We start from the raw sequence: 22,214 nt of genomic DNA, 5'->3' as shown, positions 1-22,214 counted from the left end.
TGCCTCCGTGCGGCGGCAGCGATTAATTAAAATATCCAAAAGCGCCAATTAATTATTTCGTAATTAGTGGGTATAGAGTGCAATCAGCGCGGAGGAACAGTTTTTAATTTGCTATTTTAGAGCGGCTAATAATCGGCGTTTGCTGGCGTAATGGTTATGGGACGCAGCGCCGTGCGAGATAATACACTGCTCTCGACGAGAGCGGTGCAGATTTCGCCGCGATAATCTCGCGCAAATGTGAACCAAAATCCTGTGAGAAATTGCGTATTATCCGCGTGTGTACAATTAAAGAAGTGGCAGCTATTAAAGTTTATATTCCAACATCATGACTTCTTTTTAATTTCTGTTCGCCGGGTAATAAAATAAATTGGAGCTGTGTGAGATGCGTTTGCCGACTTGTCGAGCGCGGCACGGCCTCGAATGCTCCATCTGTTAATAAAGGCCTCAACTAAGCAAGGTCTGCGCAATGTAGTGCGGACGAGTTCAATAATTATCATAGCATCATGTATTTATATTCTTTTGAGTATTTTTGATCGTTTTTTATCTGGAAAATATAATCCAATTTGTTTGTATATATTGATGGTTTAAATTATTATTAATTAAATACGTAAGAGTATCTTTTCAATCATATTTTTATTGTTTTGCACAGGCGCCCAGCAGTTATAACAACGCACGCAATTTTCGGCAGTATTATGTACACTAATAAATAAGGAGTGTAATCTAACAGTTCTCATTACAGCTGATCGAAAAAAGAACCGAATCAGTGGATGCCATTCTTATCAAATACGCGCAGATTGTCAGCGAAGTAATAACAGCTTATTTGTTTTTAATTTCCACTGCTCAAAAGTCACATATTGCTTTTTATCAACCGTGTCAGTTTTATCACTTTGCTTCAATAGAACTTGCATGCACAGCTTCAAAAAGTATAAAAAGTGTCATTGGGCGATTTTTTTGATAAGTTAGCAGTGCTATTATAATTTTACAAAAATCCTTTTCACGATACTATCTTGAATAAATATTAAACTATTTACATTTGATCAGAAAATTATGTAACAATGACGGTTATTATCAAATGTGATTTACTGATAACAAATTAATTTTTTGTTTTGCACGAGCTGAAGAAACTGTAAGCACCAACTTGTTCGTGCGGGAATTAACAAATCTTTGGCGAACATTTAAAAACGATTAATCTGGGGTTCTTTGGTTGATCTCATATACGATCGATTATGTTGAATATTCATTTCTATAAAGGTTTTCCGCGCGAATTCAGGAGTCGATTATTCAAAATTTCACAGCAGGCAACAAGAGATCACAAGCGAGAGTTAAAATTGTCTGGTATATATCGTCACTTCACCTACAGAAACTGTGTCCGGTTGGTCACGTCTCGTCGGGCTCCAAAGACTTGCTGCCGAGGGAGGCGTCGGACGAGGCGGACGAGACCGCGTCCTCCTCGTCGGCGGCGGCGGCCGGCCTGCGCGGGGGCGGCAGCAGCTGGGGCGGCGTGTACGGCAGCATGCCGTGCCCGAAGAGCGGGGGCGGCAGGGCCAGCGGCTGCGGCCTTAGCGGCATGTGCATGCCCGGCGCGGAGAAGGCGGCCGCAGCGGCCGCGGAGAAGGCCATCAGGGCCGGGTGGAAGGCGAGCAGCGGCTGTAGGAACTGCTGGTGGCAGAAGAAGCTCGGGGGCAGCATGGGCTGCGGCATGGCCACCGGGGGCTGCAGCGCTGATGCCTCCGGAGGCGATGGCGATGCCGAAATAATGTTCTCGATGCTGAAGTTGTTCTTCCAGCTGCTGCCGGGGGTGGTCTTGGGCGGCGGAGGCGGCGGGGGCGGCACCACCTGTGACACCGCGGTCGACGCCATGTCCTTGGGCTTGAGCTTGAAACGCTTGCGGCGTCGGAGGAAGCTGCCGTTCTCGAACATGTCGAGCGCGGAGGGGTGCAGCGCCCAGTAGGCGCCCTTGCCGGGCCTGTCCGGCCGCCGTGGGATCTTGATGAAGCAGTCGTTGAAGGACAGGTTGTGCCGCAGCGAATTCTGCCAGCGCTGCGTGTTCTTGCGGTAGTACGGGAAGCGGTCCATGATGAAGCGGTAGATGTCGGACAGCGGCAGCATCTTCTCCGGCGAGCTCCATATGGCCATGGCCGTCAGCGAGATGTACGAGTAGGGCGGCTTCTGGTCGCCGTACGACTCTCGGCTCGGACGCGGCATCGCCGATCAATCATGAGGCGGCCGCCTGGCGTTCTCACCTGTCCGCAGCCGTCTGTCTGTCACACACTCGCGCGCGCACACACACCGCGGCCGCGACACACTCAAGCGGCGGCTCGCTTAGATCTTCTCCCACCCTCGAGAGCCACGCGTTCCTCAGGGGCTGAGCCTAGCCGGCTGGACCCCACCACCTTGAATCTCGCCGCCGCCGCCGCCGCCGCCGCTTCTCTCGCCGCGTGTGCTGTGCTCGCTCGCACCGGCCACCGCCTCCAATTAGTTTGCTCGCGCTCAGGGTGCCATCGCCATTTTTCAGCTCCGCCGAGTAGTCTTCACCGTGCCCACGTCAGTTGGATACTAAAAAAAATTGTGTCCACAGTGAAATTTAAGCTCTTATTGGCACATGAAACTAATCAAAAAACAAATATGAAATTTAATCATAACAATTGAAATACCCACATTCAAAGCTGTTTGTAAAAATAAGGCAATTAATAGGGCTGCGAAATATCCGGAAATAAATATAGTAATACGATATGGATTTATTCTTTGTAAACATCTGCGACACATCATTAATACATCATGACAAACTATTTACTGGGGTATAGAGATCTTGATAACAAATAACCTAAAATCAAGGTCAGTTATTGTTATTAATCCAATACAAATTACTTAATTTGGATTATTTATTTAGTGTGTATTTACGCAATAAACATGAGGTAATTTAATCCTGATACCTCATTGCTATATTGGAGATAGCTCTTTTATAAGTGATATAAAATATGTATATTGGTTTATATTTGAAGAATTTTGTATTGCGGGCATCCAACCTCTAGATGTGATTCAAGTTCGTCTTATATTTTCTAATTAGTTTTTTTTAATAAAATTATCTGCTGCTTTTACCAGAGGACTTCTCGTTTTGCTCCCATGCAAATTGTAATTACTTTATGTAGTTCTAAAATAGTTTTACGGGCCCATTAATTGATATTTAGTTTTTTCGAGCAGAAACTATAGATTGTACTCCTTGTGGTAATGGAAATCTGGACATTTTCTCGAAACTAATTTTCTCTATTTCGCTGATTTAAATTAAAGTTTCAGCTTTTACCTGAAGCCGTATTTCAAAGAAAGTAAACTTAAAAGGACATTAAAAATCTCTCATATTTATAAAAACCGTCATTTAATCAATTTTAGAACAAATACTGTCAACAATATTAATTCAAAAATCAAAAGATGCACAAAAACTTATGTCTATCTATTTCATGAGCAAGTAGTTTTTTTACCCTCAAGAGTCAATAATGGAATGAATACCGAACCACTTTTTGTTCATTTGTAAAAAGCCACCGTCGCTTTACTCTTGAAGAAACGCCAAAATCCTCTTCCTTCGACTCATAATCAACAATTTTTATACAAACTAATGGCTATACAAATGGACATAATATCAAAATTCATTTTTAAAATATTAATTAAATCATAGATACAAATGGGCTATTCATTGTTTTCCATTATTTATTTAGAAATGTACATGTGTATGCCTGATAAAGTTCATTACTCAAAATAAAGCAAAAGATAATATATGCATAAACAAAATGAAAAGACAAAAAATAGTCAAATAAACAATTTTGAAAGCAATGACATTTCCTGTTGATTCTTTTTTCTACAAGTCTGAAACTAATACTTATTTTCTTTTGGCTTTTTGTTTGTTTTAAAATAATCAAACTAAATTTTAAAATAAATATACAACATCATGCATTGAAGGCGTGAAAAGGATAATATATGTCGAAAAAAGGACGGAACAGTTGTTTGGAAATTTTTAAAAATGTAATAAACTAATCGGTATTGTGACGAGATTTATATATGAAATAGTTTCAAAATGCAATATAATGAAAATAAATACTCTGCGCAAAAAATGCTTTGAAAAACTCACTCAAAAAGCTTGACGTCAAAGCAAAGCTGGATTCAGTCGTAAATGAGCACAGCCACGAGATTTTTAGTAAAAATTATGGAGGTGATTGTCATCCAAAAGTTCCGTGTGTTTTCCCCCAACGCTTCTGATGAAATATAATTTGTGCTGTGTTTTGACAAGCGTCGCGCGAGCATAGATTTTGTTTGCAAAAAGGAAATTGGACTGTGCACGAGAGGATCACGTGCTGTAGCCAACAGCGTCGAGTTTCCAACAAATGTCGAAACAGTGCGGCTTTCAACAAAATCAAATTTCCGTTGGAGCTGACAAATATATTAAAATTGTAACTATAGTAAATTAAATTAGTCTTAATTTAGTAACTTTTAATTAGTGAAATTCTGCACTTCTGTAATGTTGTAATGTTTTATTGAACGTTTATAGGGGCCTCCAAAGTCCACAATATTTTAATTTCGCATTCTGGAACCTCTACTGAGCACTTTCCGTGGGCTGTAAGCTCACTGGGTCCCAATAATCAATGTGAATTTTCATTAAAACCAACTCATATGGTTTGATTTACATTTTTTACAATTTTCAAAGTATTTAACGACATAATTTCTTGTAAACTGCAATCACATATGATTTAATATTTTAATTTGTCATTGCGTAACAGTGGTGATGCAGGCTTGTTTATTAGTTGCCTATAGTCCGATGGATCCACTCCGTGTATAATTTTTGTAAAGCACTACGACAGTGATTTATTTCCTGACGGTTTGACAGCATTGGCAACGATAGAAAATCAGAAATTCACACTCCACTGCTCTTGTTGGCTCGCTCTGATTTTCTTTTAATTGCGAGGCATATACTGGCGTAGACCAAAACATTGTTATTATTTTCCAATTGAGTGCAATTGTAGAAACGGACTGTGAACAAACTTTGATCGATTTTTCTGTCGTTGACTACGGTGACAGCAGAGTGATTAATAACACTGTATTAGCACAATCACGCCCCTGCATGATTAAAATAATGATTTATATTATTTTCTAGGTGTGTGGTCGGGTGTCGGTTCGCTGTGTAAAAATAGTACTCAGTCATTTTTATTCCGTTGGATTCTTTTAGGCAGTGACGATTATTTAATCGTCATTCACATTTAAATATCTAATTTTAGTTTGCATGACGCATTATTTATCCTGCAAATAATTGGGATTTTTCTTATTTTAAAAGGTAAAAAATAATGATCGATGAAAATTGAATCAATCAATATTTCCTAATCAAAGAGCAAATAACTTAAGACATATACTATTTATGATAATTTGATAATTTTTTATTATTTAAAGCGTGCAAAAAATTCAAATATACCTTCTGAAAACTTCCTTCGAAATTTACCAATTAATTCAATCCTTCAAATCTACAAACGATTATTAAAACTGAACAAATTGTCATAGTATAGGGCTGCCAATTTAATTGATCAGGCGGAGTTAAGAAGAGTATAACAGTGAGCAGTTTTAGCAATTTAACCCGAGCTTTTGAACTGACAATATTTGTAAAAAGTACGAAAAGGCTAAAAAAATCGTTTATTTCCAAAATTTTAAAGTGGAATTTCTCCGAAACCAAAAGAAACGCCAATCTGAAATTTAGTTTTAGTTCACACATATGCCATATATGGGACAAATTTTAAGCACATTTTCAATATTCCAATATTCTGAGCTCATTTCCTAATTTTAAATTAGGAAACCAACCTTTTACCTTGACCTAAGACATAACATTTGGTGTTTGTTCGATTGGGATCAGCAAGAAAAATCCAAAGCACACCTTATTTTTGAAGTTGCAACGCGGGAAGATGAGATGAAGTGTCAGAGATTTCCAAAATTATCCCGTAAAACCCGTATAGAAACGAACATTTTATCTATACTAGTAAAAAGATCAATATCAGGTGTAAATATCGTTCAAATTTACCTAATCTCATGCCAATTATATGCACCGATCCGTGACATTTCGTCAGTTTGAAAACATATCTAATATTTTTCCTGTACACCCTTCATATCAATGATTTACATATTTGCTGTTATGCTCAATGAATCGCAATGATAGGCATCTAATATCCTGTACTTGCATCAGTTGAGAATAAGAACATGAGGCTAATAATTTAACGCAAAATGTGTCGCGGTTGTAAAGCATCGGTGCGGAATTTTGCGAAAAATGTAGTTCGACGCGCTCATAAATTACTCAAAAAAGGTGCAGGAATTATCGTCGGTTCGGCAGCAACTCATTAAACGGAGAAATTAGTACCTTCAAGAATTGATAATGATAGCTGATAGGCTAAAAGTAATAATTTGGTAAATTAGCATGGAAAAGTTACTCAGCAGCCGTACATATTTTAGCGGCGAAAAACAGTCTTGCGCGCGCGTTAATGTATGGACGAAAATTCAAATGCTAATAAGAAGCAGCCGCGCTTTGATGGAGGTCCCAAATGCACGAGCTCTCCGGCTCTTTATCTGGCTAATCCATCTTCTCATATAACATAATATTTAACAAATTTTATAACAATTTTCAACACAATGCTTTATGCATGAGAAATGCCGCCGTTTTCCGCGACCACGCTGAAAAAACTCTCCTCCGCCGCGCGATTAGCATAATTTATCAATTTACATGAATTAATAAGTGGCGCGCACACACATACACAAAATTAATATTAAACAACAGCCGAAAGGCCACCACGCTCATTTGAATACGCTCGGAGAAATCCAAAAAAATAACACGGATGCCAAAAATCCGGACGTGCTTATCAAAAAACGAGCAAAAAAAGTGATGAAGACGTTGACAAATTAATCCATGTCCGAGATAGAGATCTTTCTTGCCGGGCGGTGTTTTTGGTGTGAGCACCGCTTCGTGTTTTCTCTTGCCGATTATTAATGCGGTCAAATTGCTCATTTCCTTGGTGAGCGTCTCTCTGAACTCCAATTATTACTGCACATATATGTATATGTGCGCCGAGAGAGTATGCTCGAGACATTTTTCATATTAGTGCGCTTGGAGCTGCGTTCGCCATGGAGCAACTTCATTACGCACAACAATGCCAATCCTAATAATGCCCGTTGGTGCGAATTTTCTTTCTCTGCCCATCAACAGTGGCACAATGTCGACATTCATATACATAACAAATGTTACAAACGCGCTCGTTGTTTTTCTTTTCATTTTATGCCTCCACAACAAAGCCAGTGGATGGATTGAAACATGACTATTAATTTAAATCTAAAAATTGATTTGTAAATTTAGAATAAGGTTAAGCAAAGACGCATGACGTGATCCGTAGAAAGGATACATGCAATTCCTCCCGTCGCGATCTTTGTAGTGTTAAATTCCTTTCTGGCGAAATAAATAGTGCTTTTCAGTAGGGATGCACATTTTATTTAAAACAGTATTAGCTGCAGATACTTCTAAATAATCGATAGTTAAAAATGTCTGACTAAGCACTCATCTAGAGAAGCGAGCAAGGAAGCCTTAATAAACCTGCAATTCAAATCTCCCTGGGAAAAAAACCTTCCTTTTACAACAAATCAAACAAGGTGAAAATTTCATGTATTACACACTCTATCCATTTAAGATATTTTCAAAGCGTGGATAACTACTGCTCCTAATATCACGAAAAAAACTAGAAGGGAAAACATAAATCTCGTGTACCTTCTTGAATGCTACTAACTACCGCTCAATCAAAAGGATTTAATTGCAAATAAGTTATGTGAATTTTATTCTCGCATTTGAGAAATAAGCTTTGAAACATAGATAAAACATGAATTGATTTAATTTTCATTTGTCATACATATTCCTTTGAAAATATTAAATGCTGGCAGCCAAATTAATCTGAAATTGCAGTGATCTATATAGTATACTAGGTAAATTTTAAAGGTTGAGTTAGGGGTTTATGAGCCACCATTTTATAGGTTGATGTTACACGTTCATGGACCGCTATGGTGCAAAAAGCGCTGAAAAATGAGTTAATTCTTTGAAGATGAGAGGGTGGCGGAGGGTTTAAAGGGGTGAGGCCACCACCCTGAACCCTTTTTGGTTCGTCAGGAGGCATCAAGATGAGTGAAACGGTAAGTAGTTTTTGCTTTTCTGACCAGCAGAAGCCGAGATCTCGCGGTCACTTATGATATTTTTTTTTACCTTTGAACTGAAGAATCTAAAAACTAAAAATATATCCATTGCCAACATTTTAGGATAGATGCATCTTACAATTTTCAACTCTTTTTGCATTCATTCAAAAGTGCTTCTTCATCAAAATTCGATTTGCAACTCAAAATCGAAAATTGATTTTTGAAAATAGAAATTATCTTTTAATACATTCACGCGGTTGATTTTGTGTTCAAAAACCCAAAATTACTAAAATATTTAGCTCGAATATTTTAATGAATTTTAATTGGGTTAATATCACCAAATTAAGACAGGAAAAATGTAGATCGATTTATTTAAAATTTGCTGAGACCACAGATACCTTTTTCCAATATTAATGGGAATCCATGTCACCAAAAACTCGTCTGGTGTTCATATTATGCTCATACATACAGTAATCGGGCTTATTCTCTTATCATACCTACAAACAAAAGGGTGCTCACTTCAGCAATACCGCACACGCTATCCTAATAAAAATGGAAAGTAAATTTATTTAAAACAATTGCGTGTTAGGCCGCAGTTTCTGATATATTTTAACCAATAAGTATGTCGTGGAATTTAAATCCTGGCTTAATTACCCCTAAACAACGAGGAAGAAATTAAAGTAGTCTGGCGAACTTTTTAAAATATTCGTCTCTGTCCCACTACCGAATATAATTAGATTTTCGAGATCTCGTTTCGTGCATCAAGTCACGCCACTGGTGCGCGTGGATTCGCATATAATTTGGTTCGAGGGCGTCTCCTTTCTTTGCGTTCCAGGCGAGGCTAATTACGAACATGGCGACTACTGAAATCAAATAATTACACTTGCGTCTTAATTGCAGCACAAGTTTATTAGACACACAATGCGAACAGCTGGCTCGCAGCTCCAAACACAAATCGGCCATGTACAAATACACGTGAATTTCATTACAATGCGCTCGCAGCCACCATTGTACTCTGATAATAATAACAATAATTGGCTTTGCACGTTGCGCAACAAAGTGGTGAGCTCTGCGGCTATTTCAAAGACTTCGTATGTACGACAGAGACAATAATAATATTCACATATTGTTCCTCTCAGTGAAATAAAACCATTTATTGTTACTTAACACAATTTGCCATTATAATATAAGGTGAAAGACCCACACATGTACGTAGGTAGGTTAGAAAGATTCTCAATGCGATACATAGCTTTCTTGATACATATTGCACAAGCAAGCGTAATTTGCAAAACTAGCTTTTAATTTCTGTATGGTGGATATTTTCAATAGCAGATAGTGTACAGAGAAATTGTGCTTGAAATACTCACTAAAACTAAAGCTACAATTTTCCTAGGATGTGTCGTTTAAATTTCTGAAAAATCGGAACCAAAGGTTTGCACGCTAATCATTCGGGATTTATTTCGCCAGATGAGAAATTTACGAAATAATTCGCACATCATCGGATCTATCGCAACTATAGAAGAATCAAAATCAAACGAAAAATCAGGGATAAACAGATAAATTTGGAAAATAACTGTTACTCATCGGTCCTGATTTAGTTATATTTATTGCAGAGATATAGCCAACCGTGTATTTTGTTTTAATTTTGGCCTGTAAACTGAGCTGAAGTTGTGTTAAAATATTAATCAAATTAAGTTTATGATTACCAAGCAGAGACAAGAAAAAGTTCATCGACACAATGAACAATATACAAAGCTTAGAAAGATAAATATAGAGAGTTTGATTTCACTGCTGCTGAACAAACAATTCAATTCGTTTCACGTGAAACTCGTTATCTCGCAAAACTCAAGTAGTAGCGAAATCAAACAATTGACAACATCAAAGACCAAAGATAATCAGACAAGAAACAAACAACCAACAAAGTTCTGCTGCTCAAGTTTAATTAGCAGTTTACGTTTGCAGTGAATAATTGTAACAAATATTTTAATATTAATCAAGTGTAAAAATAGTTGTACTGGAATAATGCCATTTTTAGCCAAACACCAAGAAAGTATTTTGTTCGGATTTCTCACTATAAAGCGGTTCCGAACACAAAAGCTTCATCGTCGGACGTAACAAGCATGAACAAGGTATATGTAATAATAATATAACAATAATGCTCAGCAAAAATCTCGTGATACAATGTAGACACAGGCATTTGGACTATTTTAGCCGTGTCATTGGCTCTCTATTGTACTTAATTGTGAATAACAATGACAATTTGAAATTGTTCACGGTCAACACATCACAGGTATCCACCGAAAGCGTGCTCCAGCAATCAAACACTATCATTAAGCAAAATCGAGGGCTCTTCAAATTTTGTGTTTTCTGTGGAATGACAAACCAAGTACATAGTAAACCTCAGATAATCAAACTGGCACGATATAAACTTCATTAAAATTAAAAGTAAAAAAAATGCAGTTCTAATTCTTTGGGATGTGCAAAAATAATCAAAATCGCTGTCTTCAGCTCAAAATAATCTATTTAATAATCGAGTTTAAGGAGAATAATATCGATTTCTATAGTGTTTAACATTTTATTTTGCCAAGTGCCATCAGTGATACGTCGCTTTGATTCTTTATCACTTAAAACGAGCAAATTGATTTCCAGGAAAAGTAGAATATTTTACAATTTTTTTTCACTGGATTCTCTGTGAAAAGCGACCACTGTAATAGAGAGCGAAAATCGCAGGATTTTTTAAATTGGGGCGTTGTTCACTGGAAAATTAAAAAAGAGGGCATGCCATAAAATTTGACCCTTTTACTGAGATTTTCTGCTAATTCCCTGATTAAATTATCACTAGAAAAAAATTGATTTTCAAAATGCGTCAAGATGCCAAAGAACTCATGATTCGATAGAAAAAAGAATCGATAATCGGTTTTGCACATCCGTACCAATACTGCTGTTGCAAAAATGTGGTCCATAGATCAACTACGCTACTCGCGTCGACCAGCTGTTGCTAAAAGCCCTATACATATATAGGAGAAGCCAACAGGGAAAACGTCCCTTTTGTGAGGCGCGAGATAATCTCTATCATTGCTGAAAACCACATCAGACAAAAGAGCCGCCCGCCTCCTTCCATTACTTTAATTTACTTTACGATTCTGTGTGTTGTGTGTGACACTATTAGACAACAAAACAAAAAAATTCCTCGCACCATCGGTCGGCCGCAGCCGCGGACGCCGCGAACAAAAATAATAATGATATCGCGCGCGCGGGAGGTGTAATTGAAATTCCCGAGGCTTGTCATTTAGCGCGCCGCGCAACCTGAAAAACGCGCTCGCCGAGAATTATAGTTTATTCAGAGTGCAGATAGGCCACCACAAAATTCCTCCTTAATTCACACCGTCGGCGGCTGCACAATAAAGCAAAAGCTGCTCAGATTGACCCGAGGATAAACGATTATAAATGTTGATGTGTCGGGGAAAAGATAAAAGGAGCTGCCTTTTTTCATCATAATCTTTCACAGAGCTCGACGTGAAGGAACGCGTACGCCTCGCTTTCCGCGTTTTTCTCCAAATACCATAAAACACGCGCGCTTACATTGTAGTGTGCATGGCTATTAGAGGTTGATTAGAGTTGTTCCAAAGGGATATTGTTTCCGTCGCCTACTTATCGAAAGGCTGCACGTTGCTCTCGTCAATAGGAAACAGGCTGTCCGGGCAGCAGACTCCTGCAAAACTGTAAATACAAATTTTAGCTCATTACTCCACTACGCAGTAACCCCCACTCATCCCCTCTTCAACCCTTGATTTTAATTTTAGGAATTTTCCTTGCCGGGAATTTGCAAATAGCTCACTAATGGTTAAAAATTTCTGAGCTGAACACCTGTTTATATGAAGCTCCTTTTGTCGCTCAGAAAAAATTTTAAGCTTTTAATATCTTAAACTGTTACGTTTTCAATTAACATACAATTTTTGAAATTGGAAATGAATCAAAAAAATTAAATGGGAAAATACTAGCAAATTTCATCAACTTTCAAATTGTGGTTGGTTTTTAAATTATGGTTAGTTTTTTCTCTACGATTAACCATACAAAACTTACAATGCCTGGAACTAACTGTCATGGGAGTCATGGGAAATTTCTAATTTTTTCCAGAACGTCAACAACGAGCCAGCAATCGATTTGTCTTGTTAAACAGTGTCAAAATACCGAATTTCAGCTGAATTGAGCGAAAACTTATAATAGGAAATTTAGGCCCATTTCTTTAAATCGAAAAGGTTGCTGGAATCGTTAAAACGCTGTATTTAGTTCACATCTGTAAAGGCTACAAAAAAATCAAGACTTTTCTTGCGAGGAATTTTTCTTAATTTGTTTCAGCGTCACTAAATAAATAAATCTTCCAAAATCTTCCAAAATCATGCCCGCTTACCAAGGTAGGCAACCGTCTGTGCTCAAGCGCAGTACAAATTGCATACCCACTGCCATTTATACATATAAATCGTGTGATACTCACTGGTTAATGGAGCAGAAGAAGCGGAGGAATTCGTAGAAGTCTTCTTTCAACTCGGTAATGGAACAAAAATGCAAATGCCGGCAGTGGCTGGGTTCTTTCAGAGGTGACAAACAAGGGGAATAAGCCTCGTTAGACTGCAATAAAATTATAATTATTATTTAAATAATTAAAAACAATATAGTTAAATTAAATAACCTCATTCAGTCCAAGTGAAAAGAGCTGATTTTCGCCTCCCCTTCCTTTGGGTAGAACCAAGTATCGGGGGCCGTATCGCACATCTTTCAACCAGGTAAGAGACTCCAAATCAACCAGCTGGTACTTTTGTACTGCGCAAACCATTGCCTAAATTATCAAACCACTCGCACGTGTACGTACCATGTCTTCATACCAACTTCACTTTTGTCCTCTTCAAAATCCTGTTCGTCCTCGTCTTCCATCGCGTTGGTGGGCTCGTGAATTTGGTTGCGGCCGAAGTTTTCCGAGCTACGCTGCTGCGACGAGTTGGGCACGTGATGTGTAACTTTCCGCTCGCCACAGGGGATGAACGCCTGCTGCAGAGGGAACCAGTACTCGCCCTCGCCACCCTCGGAACACACGTCCGTGCTGCTTGCGTTGTCGTCATCCATGATGTGGCCGATTTCTTGCTCAGCGGGAAGGTGTACTCGCAAAACTGATGTGGCCACTGTGAGAAATAACGGTTTTTTTATTAATTATTTCATATATACAATAATATAAAATCTGATACCGTCATTTCGGTCACCCTCGAAGTGTGGTTCTAGTGTAGTGGTTGCAGTTACGAAAGAATACTGAAAATTTCATGGAGATTTAAAAAAAAAACTCACAATTTCCTTTTTTTTACGAAAATGTCACAGATTGGAAGAAAAAAATTTATAGGAGGTCAAGCAACCCTTCAGCTGGCTAGAGGAGGTCAAGAAAAGTCTGGCAGTGTGCAATTTTTGCAATTCTGATGATTGGAACCCAAAATTTAGTGTTAACGATATTTGCAAGAAACGAAACACGTGTTTTCGGGCTTCGAAAAGCAATTACTCAAATTTTAAAGAGAAAGCCCTTCTGAAAATTTCGCACAAGTTTACACATATTATGGGGAAACTTCTAAGCACATTTTCAATATTTCAAAATCTAAAACACACGTTCAGAATTTTAATTAGAAACTTAAATTAACATTATTGACTTTTGATCTTGACCGAGGTCATCAAGTTCGGTATTAGTTCGATTGGACCTGTCAAGAGGAATCCAAAGCACATCCTTTTTTAATATTGCTCCACGGGGACATGAGATAATGAAGTCTCAAAGTGTCCCGTTAAAACCGTAAAAATTTATAGTTTTATAGTTGGAAAAATGTCGTTACGATATCTTCTAGTAAAGAGTGATTTCTTGTGTAAATTTGTTAAAGTTTGCTTGCCGTCATGTAGGTATAGCAAAATAAATTTATCTCCTCACTTCAAGTGCAATTTGTGTTGCTTCTTCGCGCGAATCACGCGCAGCAGACCCCACGAGAAGCTGGTAAATGGTCAAGTAAGCCCACAGATGCGACAGGTTGGGATTAAATTTGGTGTTGGGGTAAAACTCGATCTCTGAGTCAGGCAGGTGCACGGTAGACACTTCCCCGGTGGCCTGTTCTCCTTTCACTTCGCCCCAAAAGTCACCGTTACCCTCGTCAGCGCCATCGCTTTTTTCATCTTCTGGAAGCAGTCGTCCAGCAACCACGATCTCGGAGCCCAAGAAAGCAGCAGCAAATTTGTGTTGTGTTACCCATTCGGGATCAACCTGCCGAAAATTAATTTGATTAAATTAAAAGCGTCGAATTATTTTTGACCCACCATATTCTCTGGATATTGGAAAAGGCAGTTGGCTTGGACTGGTGCGGCGAGCTCTGCGTATACTTCTTGCAACTGAATTGCCGCATCCTCTGCGTCGTAAATTCTGCGAGCTGTACCAAAATTTTCTGCAGAAAGTCTGCGCAAAAAGTAAATATTTGCTTCCTCTCCAAATGCAAGACTGTAGATTGGGACGTGTTTAGTGGTGATATCTGGAAGTTGAGATTACAATTTCATATCTTCTTGAAAAGTGTTAACGGGTTCCTTTCTTCGTGATGAATTTAAATGCCATATCAACTTTATTTATATAGTTTAAAAAAATAATAAATCGGAAAGTGGAAGGTTCTTTCAGGAGTGTATAGCGACAGTGCATGCCTTACATATAAACGAAAAAATTCACTTCAAATAGGTCAAATATTATTCAACTACTTGAGGATCAAAGACTCATATATATGACTTGCAATTTGTCATTTGAGCAGAAATTGGCATTTTGTAATATCAAATTTCCGGAAATAACCTTCCTACGAATAAATATGACACCAATTGGAAATTCAAAGAAAATAGCCAAATTTACCCAATATTAACAAGTGAATATGACAATTTTGTTGCTATTTTTTGTAATAAAAAAACTGAGGACTATTTAATTTGTATTTTATTTTGTGAAAATTTCAATTAAGAAAGAGTATTTTATTCTGAAAATTTTCTGACTTGTCAAGAAATAAGAATTGAAACTGTATAAAAGAACAAAAAAACTAACAAAAACTTTTTTACTTTACGAAAAAATGTCATCTTTTTGGTAAAATCTTACTATCGCACGGCTCGTCTATGGTTTCTTGGTAGCTCCCGCACTTTTCCTTCCGATTTGCTTCCCGTGCGATTTTCAGAATATAACTGGCCTTTGTTTCGCCAACCGTGGAGTCGCCGTCGGTCAAAAAGACGACCAAAGCAAGGGGCACGTCGGAGGAATGCGCTATTTCGATGGCCTTTGTCAGTGCCTTTTGAATATTGGTGCCTAACGAGAAGTCCATTAGAATTAGTTTAAAACGCGCGCATTATACAAACCTCCGGAGGCTTTCATGCGTTTGATATATCTTTTCGCCTTGGCGATGTAATGAGGTTTTGCTGGAATAACGCGGCCGCCGCCTTCCAGGTCCGCCGGCTGCTTTTGAACGCGCCTGCCGCCGTCGCTGCTGCTGGATATGCGATCCTGCTGATTAGAGTAATTGCTCTGTCCAAATTGCCGCGGCCGCCGATTGCTTTTTGGCCTTCTCTTTTCCCTGCTGAACGGTCTCCACACCTTAAATGGGAATAATCATTCATTAATTCGCCGAGCTGAGCTCCAGTTAATATTATAACTGATTTGAAACTGTTGAACTGGACAATTGAGAAGTAGTCGTCGGTTTTCAGCTCGTCCAAAATTGCGGCCATTGCTAACTTGAGCTGCGAGATTCTTCTTCCAGCCATCGAGCTGCTCAGGTCTAGGACGAAAACCACGTGTTTCGGAAGAACGCTCAGCGCGGTCGGTGCGTAGTGGTGCGCGAAAAAGCCGTCTTTCAACTAGAAAAAGATTATTTTTATTTTTCAATTTACAGTGAACAAATTACCATGATTTCTCCATCTTTCGGTCTGCTTAGCTCAAATTGGACAACCAATTGTCCTGAAAGACCATTGTCACTGTTGGACAGCCACGCTTTGGAATTGGCAAGTTGCATTTGTTGCTTTCTACTCGGCGAGAAGATTATGTGAGCCTCATTTTCAGATCGTCTGATTACTTTTGATAAGGGAAATTCTAAAAAAATAAGCGGTCAGAGATATTATGAAAAAGAAAATGGTAAAAATATCGATTTACCACTTTGACCCTCCAGAGGATCAATTTCTTGTCCAGATCTAATTCCAAGAACACGCAAAACAGACAATTCCCTCGATTCGTGAATATATGCGTCTACCCTTAGCTCTTGCACAATCTATTGAAACAAATAGCGAGGGATATTTGATATGTTAAGCGGTATATATTTTTTATTTTTGTTCCAGCACCATCCTGATTTTTTGGTATGTCGATGAAATAACCAAGTCTAACTAACTAAGGGGAAAACTTAATGCATCTTTCCCGTACAATAATCGATGGAAAATGTGGAGAAACGAGCCTCTCGCAGTGCTGGATTGGGGTCAAAATTTTCTCCATACACGTTTAGGTAGCACACTGGGCTCCAATTCAAGGAGGACGCCTATTTAACGTGCATATATATATAAGAATTCCATTATTCAACGATATGTAAGAAACATCTACTTAAAATCAAATCCTGGCGTTAGGGTACCTCCAAGAGCGATTGATATTGTTAAATTTGTTTGTATAACCACTCTACTCTCTGTTTATTGGTTTGATTTAATTTCAAAATGTATTTTTTTCCGGCGGAACTTGTTTATTTCGACATCTTTATATAGCAACAGTAAACCAAATATACCAAAAAATCAGGATGGTATTTAAACAAAAATTATAGTATTGAAGAAAATATCAAAATTCTCTCGTAGAAACACTTGCGTCTAACAATTTTATTTTCGCTTAATTATAAAAGGTGAGCCTCTCATAGATTTACCTGGCCTGGATGTAGATTAAGGACAATTTCATAAATGCCCAATTTTCTTGTGATTAACTGCTCGTAGGAAATGAATAAAATCGCTTCCTCTTCAGCCTTCAAGGATACTCCGATTCTAATTAGCTTTGAATCTCTTGGCACCCTGAAGAATTAGTTGAAACATGGGACGTTTCGTTAAAATACAACCCTTACTCAAATGGATCGTTAGTGCCATCATCCTCGTCTTCGTGGCTTGAATTCGCATCGTTTCTTTCGATAACCTTAGTTTGTATCACTTTATCTCCGATTTCTCTGTTAAATTTATTTGATTAAAAATAAACCCAACAGTCAAATTAACGAAATTACGCTAGGACGCCGGATAGAAACGCCGTTTCTGGAATCACGACGTTCAGGGTGCACTCCAAAGTGCGCCAGCTCCGTTCAGGGTTAGCCACCTGAATACGCAGCATCGAAGTCGAGTACCTGAGGTGGACGTCGCTCCGCAGGGTGTAGCTCTGCACCTCGCACTTTGACCCCTGGTCCTGCTCGAGGGGCCGGTGAACCGGATTAGCGCGGATTGCCGAGGTGGTCGACCAGAAAAGCGAGGAGACGAGAAGCACCAACAGGGCCGCTTGATTGCGAACCTGCTGCAGCACAGGTTCGGCCATGGCTTGGGACGCTTCCTACTTCCGACCCTTGACGCCTAGCAAGTGGGAGTGTCCCTGGACTATCAACGAATTCCTATTCTGAGTTACAAATAAACAGAGCAGACCAAGAATTGGCATGCTGCCACAAGCTTTAACTACAACCCGTTGATAAAAAATATGGCTTGGCACCATGGCAATAAACAGATGAATTATTTGAGTAAAGAAATTTTATTTCTTTATTTGTTTTTTTTTATATATAGAACCGACATTATGACAAAATATACAGGTGAATATTCGCAGCAAGGCGAATTGGTGGTAGGAGCTTTTCATTGGCTGGTAGATGGGTAACAGGAATCGTTGCTGACAACCAGCTCTCTGTGCACATTTTTGGGGGTGTAGAGCAGTGGGTGAGCTTGTCCAGCAGGTGCTACAGGCTTAAAAATAATTTTTTCTTCAGGCTTCATTGGGTGCTTGGTGCTGTCAATCAGGGGATAGGTGGTGAATTTGGTGATCCTCTTGCCATCTACAAAGTTGTAGGAGTGGAAGCAGTGGTTGCAGAAGAAAGCAGGGTCGTGAGGGACAAACTCGTTGCCGACAGTCACCCAACTAGGAGGTTACAATTTTGTTAATTAATTCATTTTAACTTCAAAAAATTTGTTTTTACACAGCATTGAAGAATCCGCACATGATGCACAACCTATTTGCCCGGTATCCCATAGGGATTCTCCTCATTGGATAGTGCTTGGAGTTCAAGTCGTCACCTCTATTAACTAATCTGAAAATTAAGAAAATATCAAGATTATCGATATTGATTTTTCTAATTGGGATATACAAGTACAAACAGGAACACGCTATTTTATTTTTTTTTTCTTGGGAGTTTTTGATTGTAATTTACTTGATCTTCATAATAGCAACTGATATTGGCGAAACTATTATATTCCTGAAGCCTGAAATTTACCACATACTGTAGTGGATTTCTTTTAGATTTGACAATTTAAAAAATAGTCAAGTAGTCTCTAGTTTTGCTAGGCAGAGCAGAAACTACACATATTCTGAAAGCCGACGAAATTTCCTATTCAAATTATGTTGACAAAAAATGCAGAGCAGAATAAGACCATTATTTATTAGGAAGATTCATATATTTGCTATTTGACTTCCTTGGTTGGACTCCTCATTTAATAGTACTTTTCACACTTTACTATCAAATAAAAAATGGTTTAGTCTAAGAATGACATCCTGATAAGACAAAAAATGGGAAAAAGTTGTTAACTCATTGGATAGACTACATTAAATGAATAATTTCGCCTAAAACTAAAATGATTAAGCATATTATGAAAAATTTCCCTTTCATCTTGTGAACTTTCAAATACTTTCAAGACAATGAAAGAAATACACACGCCAGCCGCCGTGAATCTAAGCGCCAGCTGCCGGTGAAAAGTGTCAAAAATTAGTGCAGAAGAGAAAAAATGTCTTCCGGCTCTTTGAGGCGTTAAGCACTACCAAACTTCACATTTAAAACATTGTCAGCCGCGCCACTAGGCAAAAAATTCGGCTAAGCCTTTTATCTCAATCTGAGACCTCTGTGAAATTAATATGAGGAAAAATTAAATGACACGTTCTCGTTCTGTGCAGCAGCTTTTTTGGCCCCACAGTCCTCAGCAGGATCAGCAGTGCTTAATAATCTTCAAAACACAATTCATAGAGACTTCTTAATCAGGGATCGTCGATAAACCTTAAGAGATGCCACCAGGGAAAAATTCTGATTTGATGGATTTTGCGAGGCATAAAGCTTTGATGGTAGAAATACTTATGCTTCAAAATTTCATTCAATCGTGGTGATGTTGTAGACTCAAATTGACAAGACAAATTGATTGATTTTTACTAAGAGATCCTGAGATTATTAACCATGCCAAGAAATTAGCAAATAGCTCTTTAACAGTCAAAGAGAAAATTTTCAAACTTTTTTTAACCAACCACCAGATGTTGTTGCTAAAATTTTGTTGCAGAGAAAACAAAATACTAAAATACTATCAACTAACTCTTTATATAGATTTAAAAATGATCAAAAATGACTCGCCAATCAATTTGTAACATTACATGCTATCTACAAACCTAAATTTTATAATATGATGTTTTGTTTGATAAATAATTGGGCCTTTCCTTTAAACCATCATCTGCTGTATAAATATGCCCCCATTAATATTATGGTTCAAATTAGGAAAGGCTACAAGAATACAATGGTTTCGCTAAAAACTAAATCAAATCCAAAGAGTTTCCTTGAAAGTTCTCTAAAATTAGTAAAATCACAAGCAGCTCACTTTGCATTGACGAAGGTGATGATGTGCTCACAGGATCCCAAGTGTTTGAACAGATAAGGATATCCAATTTTCAGCTTGAGATCTCTGAAGGCGACTGCAGCCATGTTGGAAACGGAGAAATTAGTCTTTGGATATTTGGGGTTCCTCGCAGCCCACTCTCTGATCACTCGGCTGTAGTCAGGAGTACAAGGCTTTCTGAGGTCATTGTAGAAGGTGTCTTCGATGAAGAAGAAGCCACCAGGAAAGAGATCCTGCAAAATTGTTTAGCACAAAAACAAATGAAAGATAATATCATGTCAAACCTTTGCAAATTTTGGCACGTTTCTGCTTGGTGTGTCAGTATTGTCTCCACACGTTGAGTAGTCATTAGGACAGCAAATAGTGTCTTTCAAAACAGTCAGGGCCTGGCTGGAGAGGACCAGGATGTCTTCTTGCACAGACAACTTCAAACTGCAAATAGATACATCAGCTAGAATAGGGTTATCAAGGAATTCCTTACTTCTTTTTAACCTGTGGATGGTGTTTGCAAGGCTTGTGCACCTTGACGTGAATGAGGTAGTCTCCGAACGGATGCACATTGAGTTCCATCCTTGTTGTGGGGTTGCTTTTGATCTTAGGTAATTGAGACAAAATTTCTTTGCATTAAATGGTTTAAGTTTGCGATTTACCCAAAGCTTTTCGTGGTATTGAGTGGTGTAGTATTTTTCTTTCACATGAGTTTCAGCCCACTTCAAAGACTTGAGGTTTTCAATATCTTCTTGCTGAGGCTTTTGGAATGTTCCTTTAAGCAAATCAATGAAGTAACAGGATCTTTACAAGATGATTAGTAAGCATTACTTGGTTGTTGTTGAGTTCCTTTCATGTTGATCTTCAGGGTTGGAATTTCTCCATCAACATCAAGCAAGGCAGCACTGGACAAAATTTAGTCAATAAGCAAAATAATTACAAGAAATTTAAAACTTTACTCCATGAGTTTATCATATGCTTGGAAGTTGTACTCCAGGCCTGGACCAGTAATGCCAATGATCTCAGAAAGTTTCTTTGGCTTGCTATCAAATGGCAATTTGAAGCCAAACGTATTTAAGATGGAACTTGAATATTCAATGAAATATTGGTAGAGGTCAACTGTTTTGTTACTGAAATCAATATGCTTGATCGATGCTCCTCCTTTTTTCTCTTCAGGTGCTGCTGTTTCTTCGCTCATCTTGAAAACTAGAAAAAATTAATTTATCATACATAAATTTATTTTGAGAGTATGTAAATTTATTGTAAGTGGCAAAGTTTGCAAAATGGATATAAAAACTATGTAGATACATATATAATATATGTAACTCAGCAAACATTCAGTGTCATTATTTTCCAACATGCAAATTAATTAATTTATGAATACTTGAAATCCTGAATTATATATTTTTGTTATAAATGTGGTTTATATACATACTACATACCTTTCCTCACATTTATCAAGAGAAGTAGGAGCGAGTATGAGTAATGAACAAAAATATGATTTAAAAATTAATAAAAACGCATTGCATGCATTTGTGAACTATCATAATACAATACACATATAACAACGTGGATGTGATACAATGGAGAGCATGTAAGCATAAAAAAGTCGAAAAATTAATGCCTTTATAAAGGGTTGCCGTTAATGTCATTGAGAAGAATGAGGAATCAGAAGTTGTTAAGTTATGCAGATACGGTAGATATATGTGCATACATACATACATTTTAGATACTGTTGATTCTTTACAGACTGAAGACAAAACGAGTGACGAGTGTCCCACTGTCCCGTGTGTGACAGTCCGTACGCGTCCGGTCTTGTTTAAGTATGTAATGCTTTTAATGTTTTAATGATCACCCTTGATCTGCTAGTCTGGTTGTACTCTTGCTCTTCCCACTCTCACCTCTCACCCTGGGTTTTTGTTGTGTTGTCTACCACGTGACGACGTGACAAAACAAAAGAGGTTTCAAGTTTCAACTGGCGCCACCCCCTTCTTCCCTGCGTGCTGCCTGCGCATAAACTGACATTCATTTCACCGTTTTCAGCTGTTTTTTACTGCTGCAAGCACCGCTTTACGCTTTATCCTGTTGTGGTGCAGCCACACCTCTTATTCTCCGTGCTCATGCTTGTTTGCTTGTCTACCGTTAGG

General features: G+C 38.3%; 3 protein-coding genes across 4 annotated transcripts; all 3 read right to left on the bottom strand.

Moving 5' to 3' along the window:
- Positions 1-614: 614 nt before the first annotated feature.
- On the bottom strand, positions 615-2,542 carry LOC135946914 (forkhead box protein B1-like). The gene has a single exon (XM_065495391.1). The coding sequence runs from the start codon at positions 2,203-2,205 to the stop codon at positions 1,378-1,380; it is 828 nt and encodes a 275-aa protein (XP_065351463.1). The 5' UTR covers positions 2,206-2,542; the 3' UTR covers positions 615-1,377.
- Positions 2,543-9,747: 7,205 nt separating this feature from the next.
- LOC135945113 (inter-alpha-trypsin inhibitor heavy chain H4-like) lies at positions 9,748-17,874 on the bottom strand. Of its 2 annotated transcripts, XM_065492528.1 has the most exons (15): positions 17,463-17,874; positions 17,310-17,408; positions 17,118-17,259; positions 16,373-16,487; positions 16,128-16,312; positions 15,880-16,080; positions 15,586-15,820; positions 15,332-15,535; positions 14,527-14,735; positions 14,147-14,473; positions 13,431-13,491; positions 13,074-13,367; positions 12,881-13,011; positions 12,686-12,819; positions 9,748-11,910 (listed from the first exon to the last, which is right to left on the bottom strand). In XM_065492528.1, exons 1-15 carry the CDS (start codon positions 17,762-17,764, stop codon positions 11,838-11,840), a joined length of 2,712 nt encoding a protein of 903 aa, XP_065348600.1. In that variant the 5' UTR covers positions 17,765-17,874; the 3' UTR covers positions 9,748-11,837. The 2 variants fall into 2 exon arrangements, 1 of the variants encoding a protein (XP_065348600.1); XR_010575402.1 differs by lacking the exon at positions 9,748-11,910 and having other exon boundaries at positions 13,061-13,367.
- An 84-nt stretch (positions 17,875-17,958) lies between these two features.
- On the bottom strand, positions 17,959-22,042 carry Pbp49 (proximal sequence element A Pbp49). Its single transcript, XM_065492532.1, has 9 exons — positions 21,790-22,042; positions 21,027-21,273; positions 20,899-20,972; positions 20,730-20,842; positions 20,561-20,673; positions 20,364-20,511; positions 20,062-20,312; positions 18,408-18,518; positions 17,959-18,349 (listed from the first exon to the last, which is right to left on the bottom strand). Exons 2-9 carry the CDS (start codon positions 21,263-21,265, stop codon positions 18,070-18,072), a joined length of 1,329 nt encoding a protein of 442 aa, XP_065348604.1. The 5' UTR covers positions 21,266-21,273; positions 21,790-22,042; the 3' UTR covers positions 17,959-18,069.
- Between the last annotated feature and the right edge of the window lie 172 nt (positions 22,043-22,214).

Source organism: Cloeon dipterum, chromosome X, assembly GCF_949628265.1.
Source record: "Cloeon dipterum chromosome X, ieCloDipt1.1, whole genome shotgun sequence".
Lineage (NCBI taxonomy): Eukaryota > Metazoa > Arthropoda > Insecta > Ephemeroptera > Baetidae > Cloeon > Cloeon dipterum.
The sequence above is the reverse complement of the archived record's forward strand: the minus strand, read 5'-3'. Positions and strand labels throughout refer to the sequence as shown.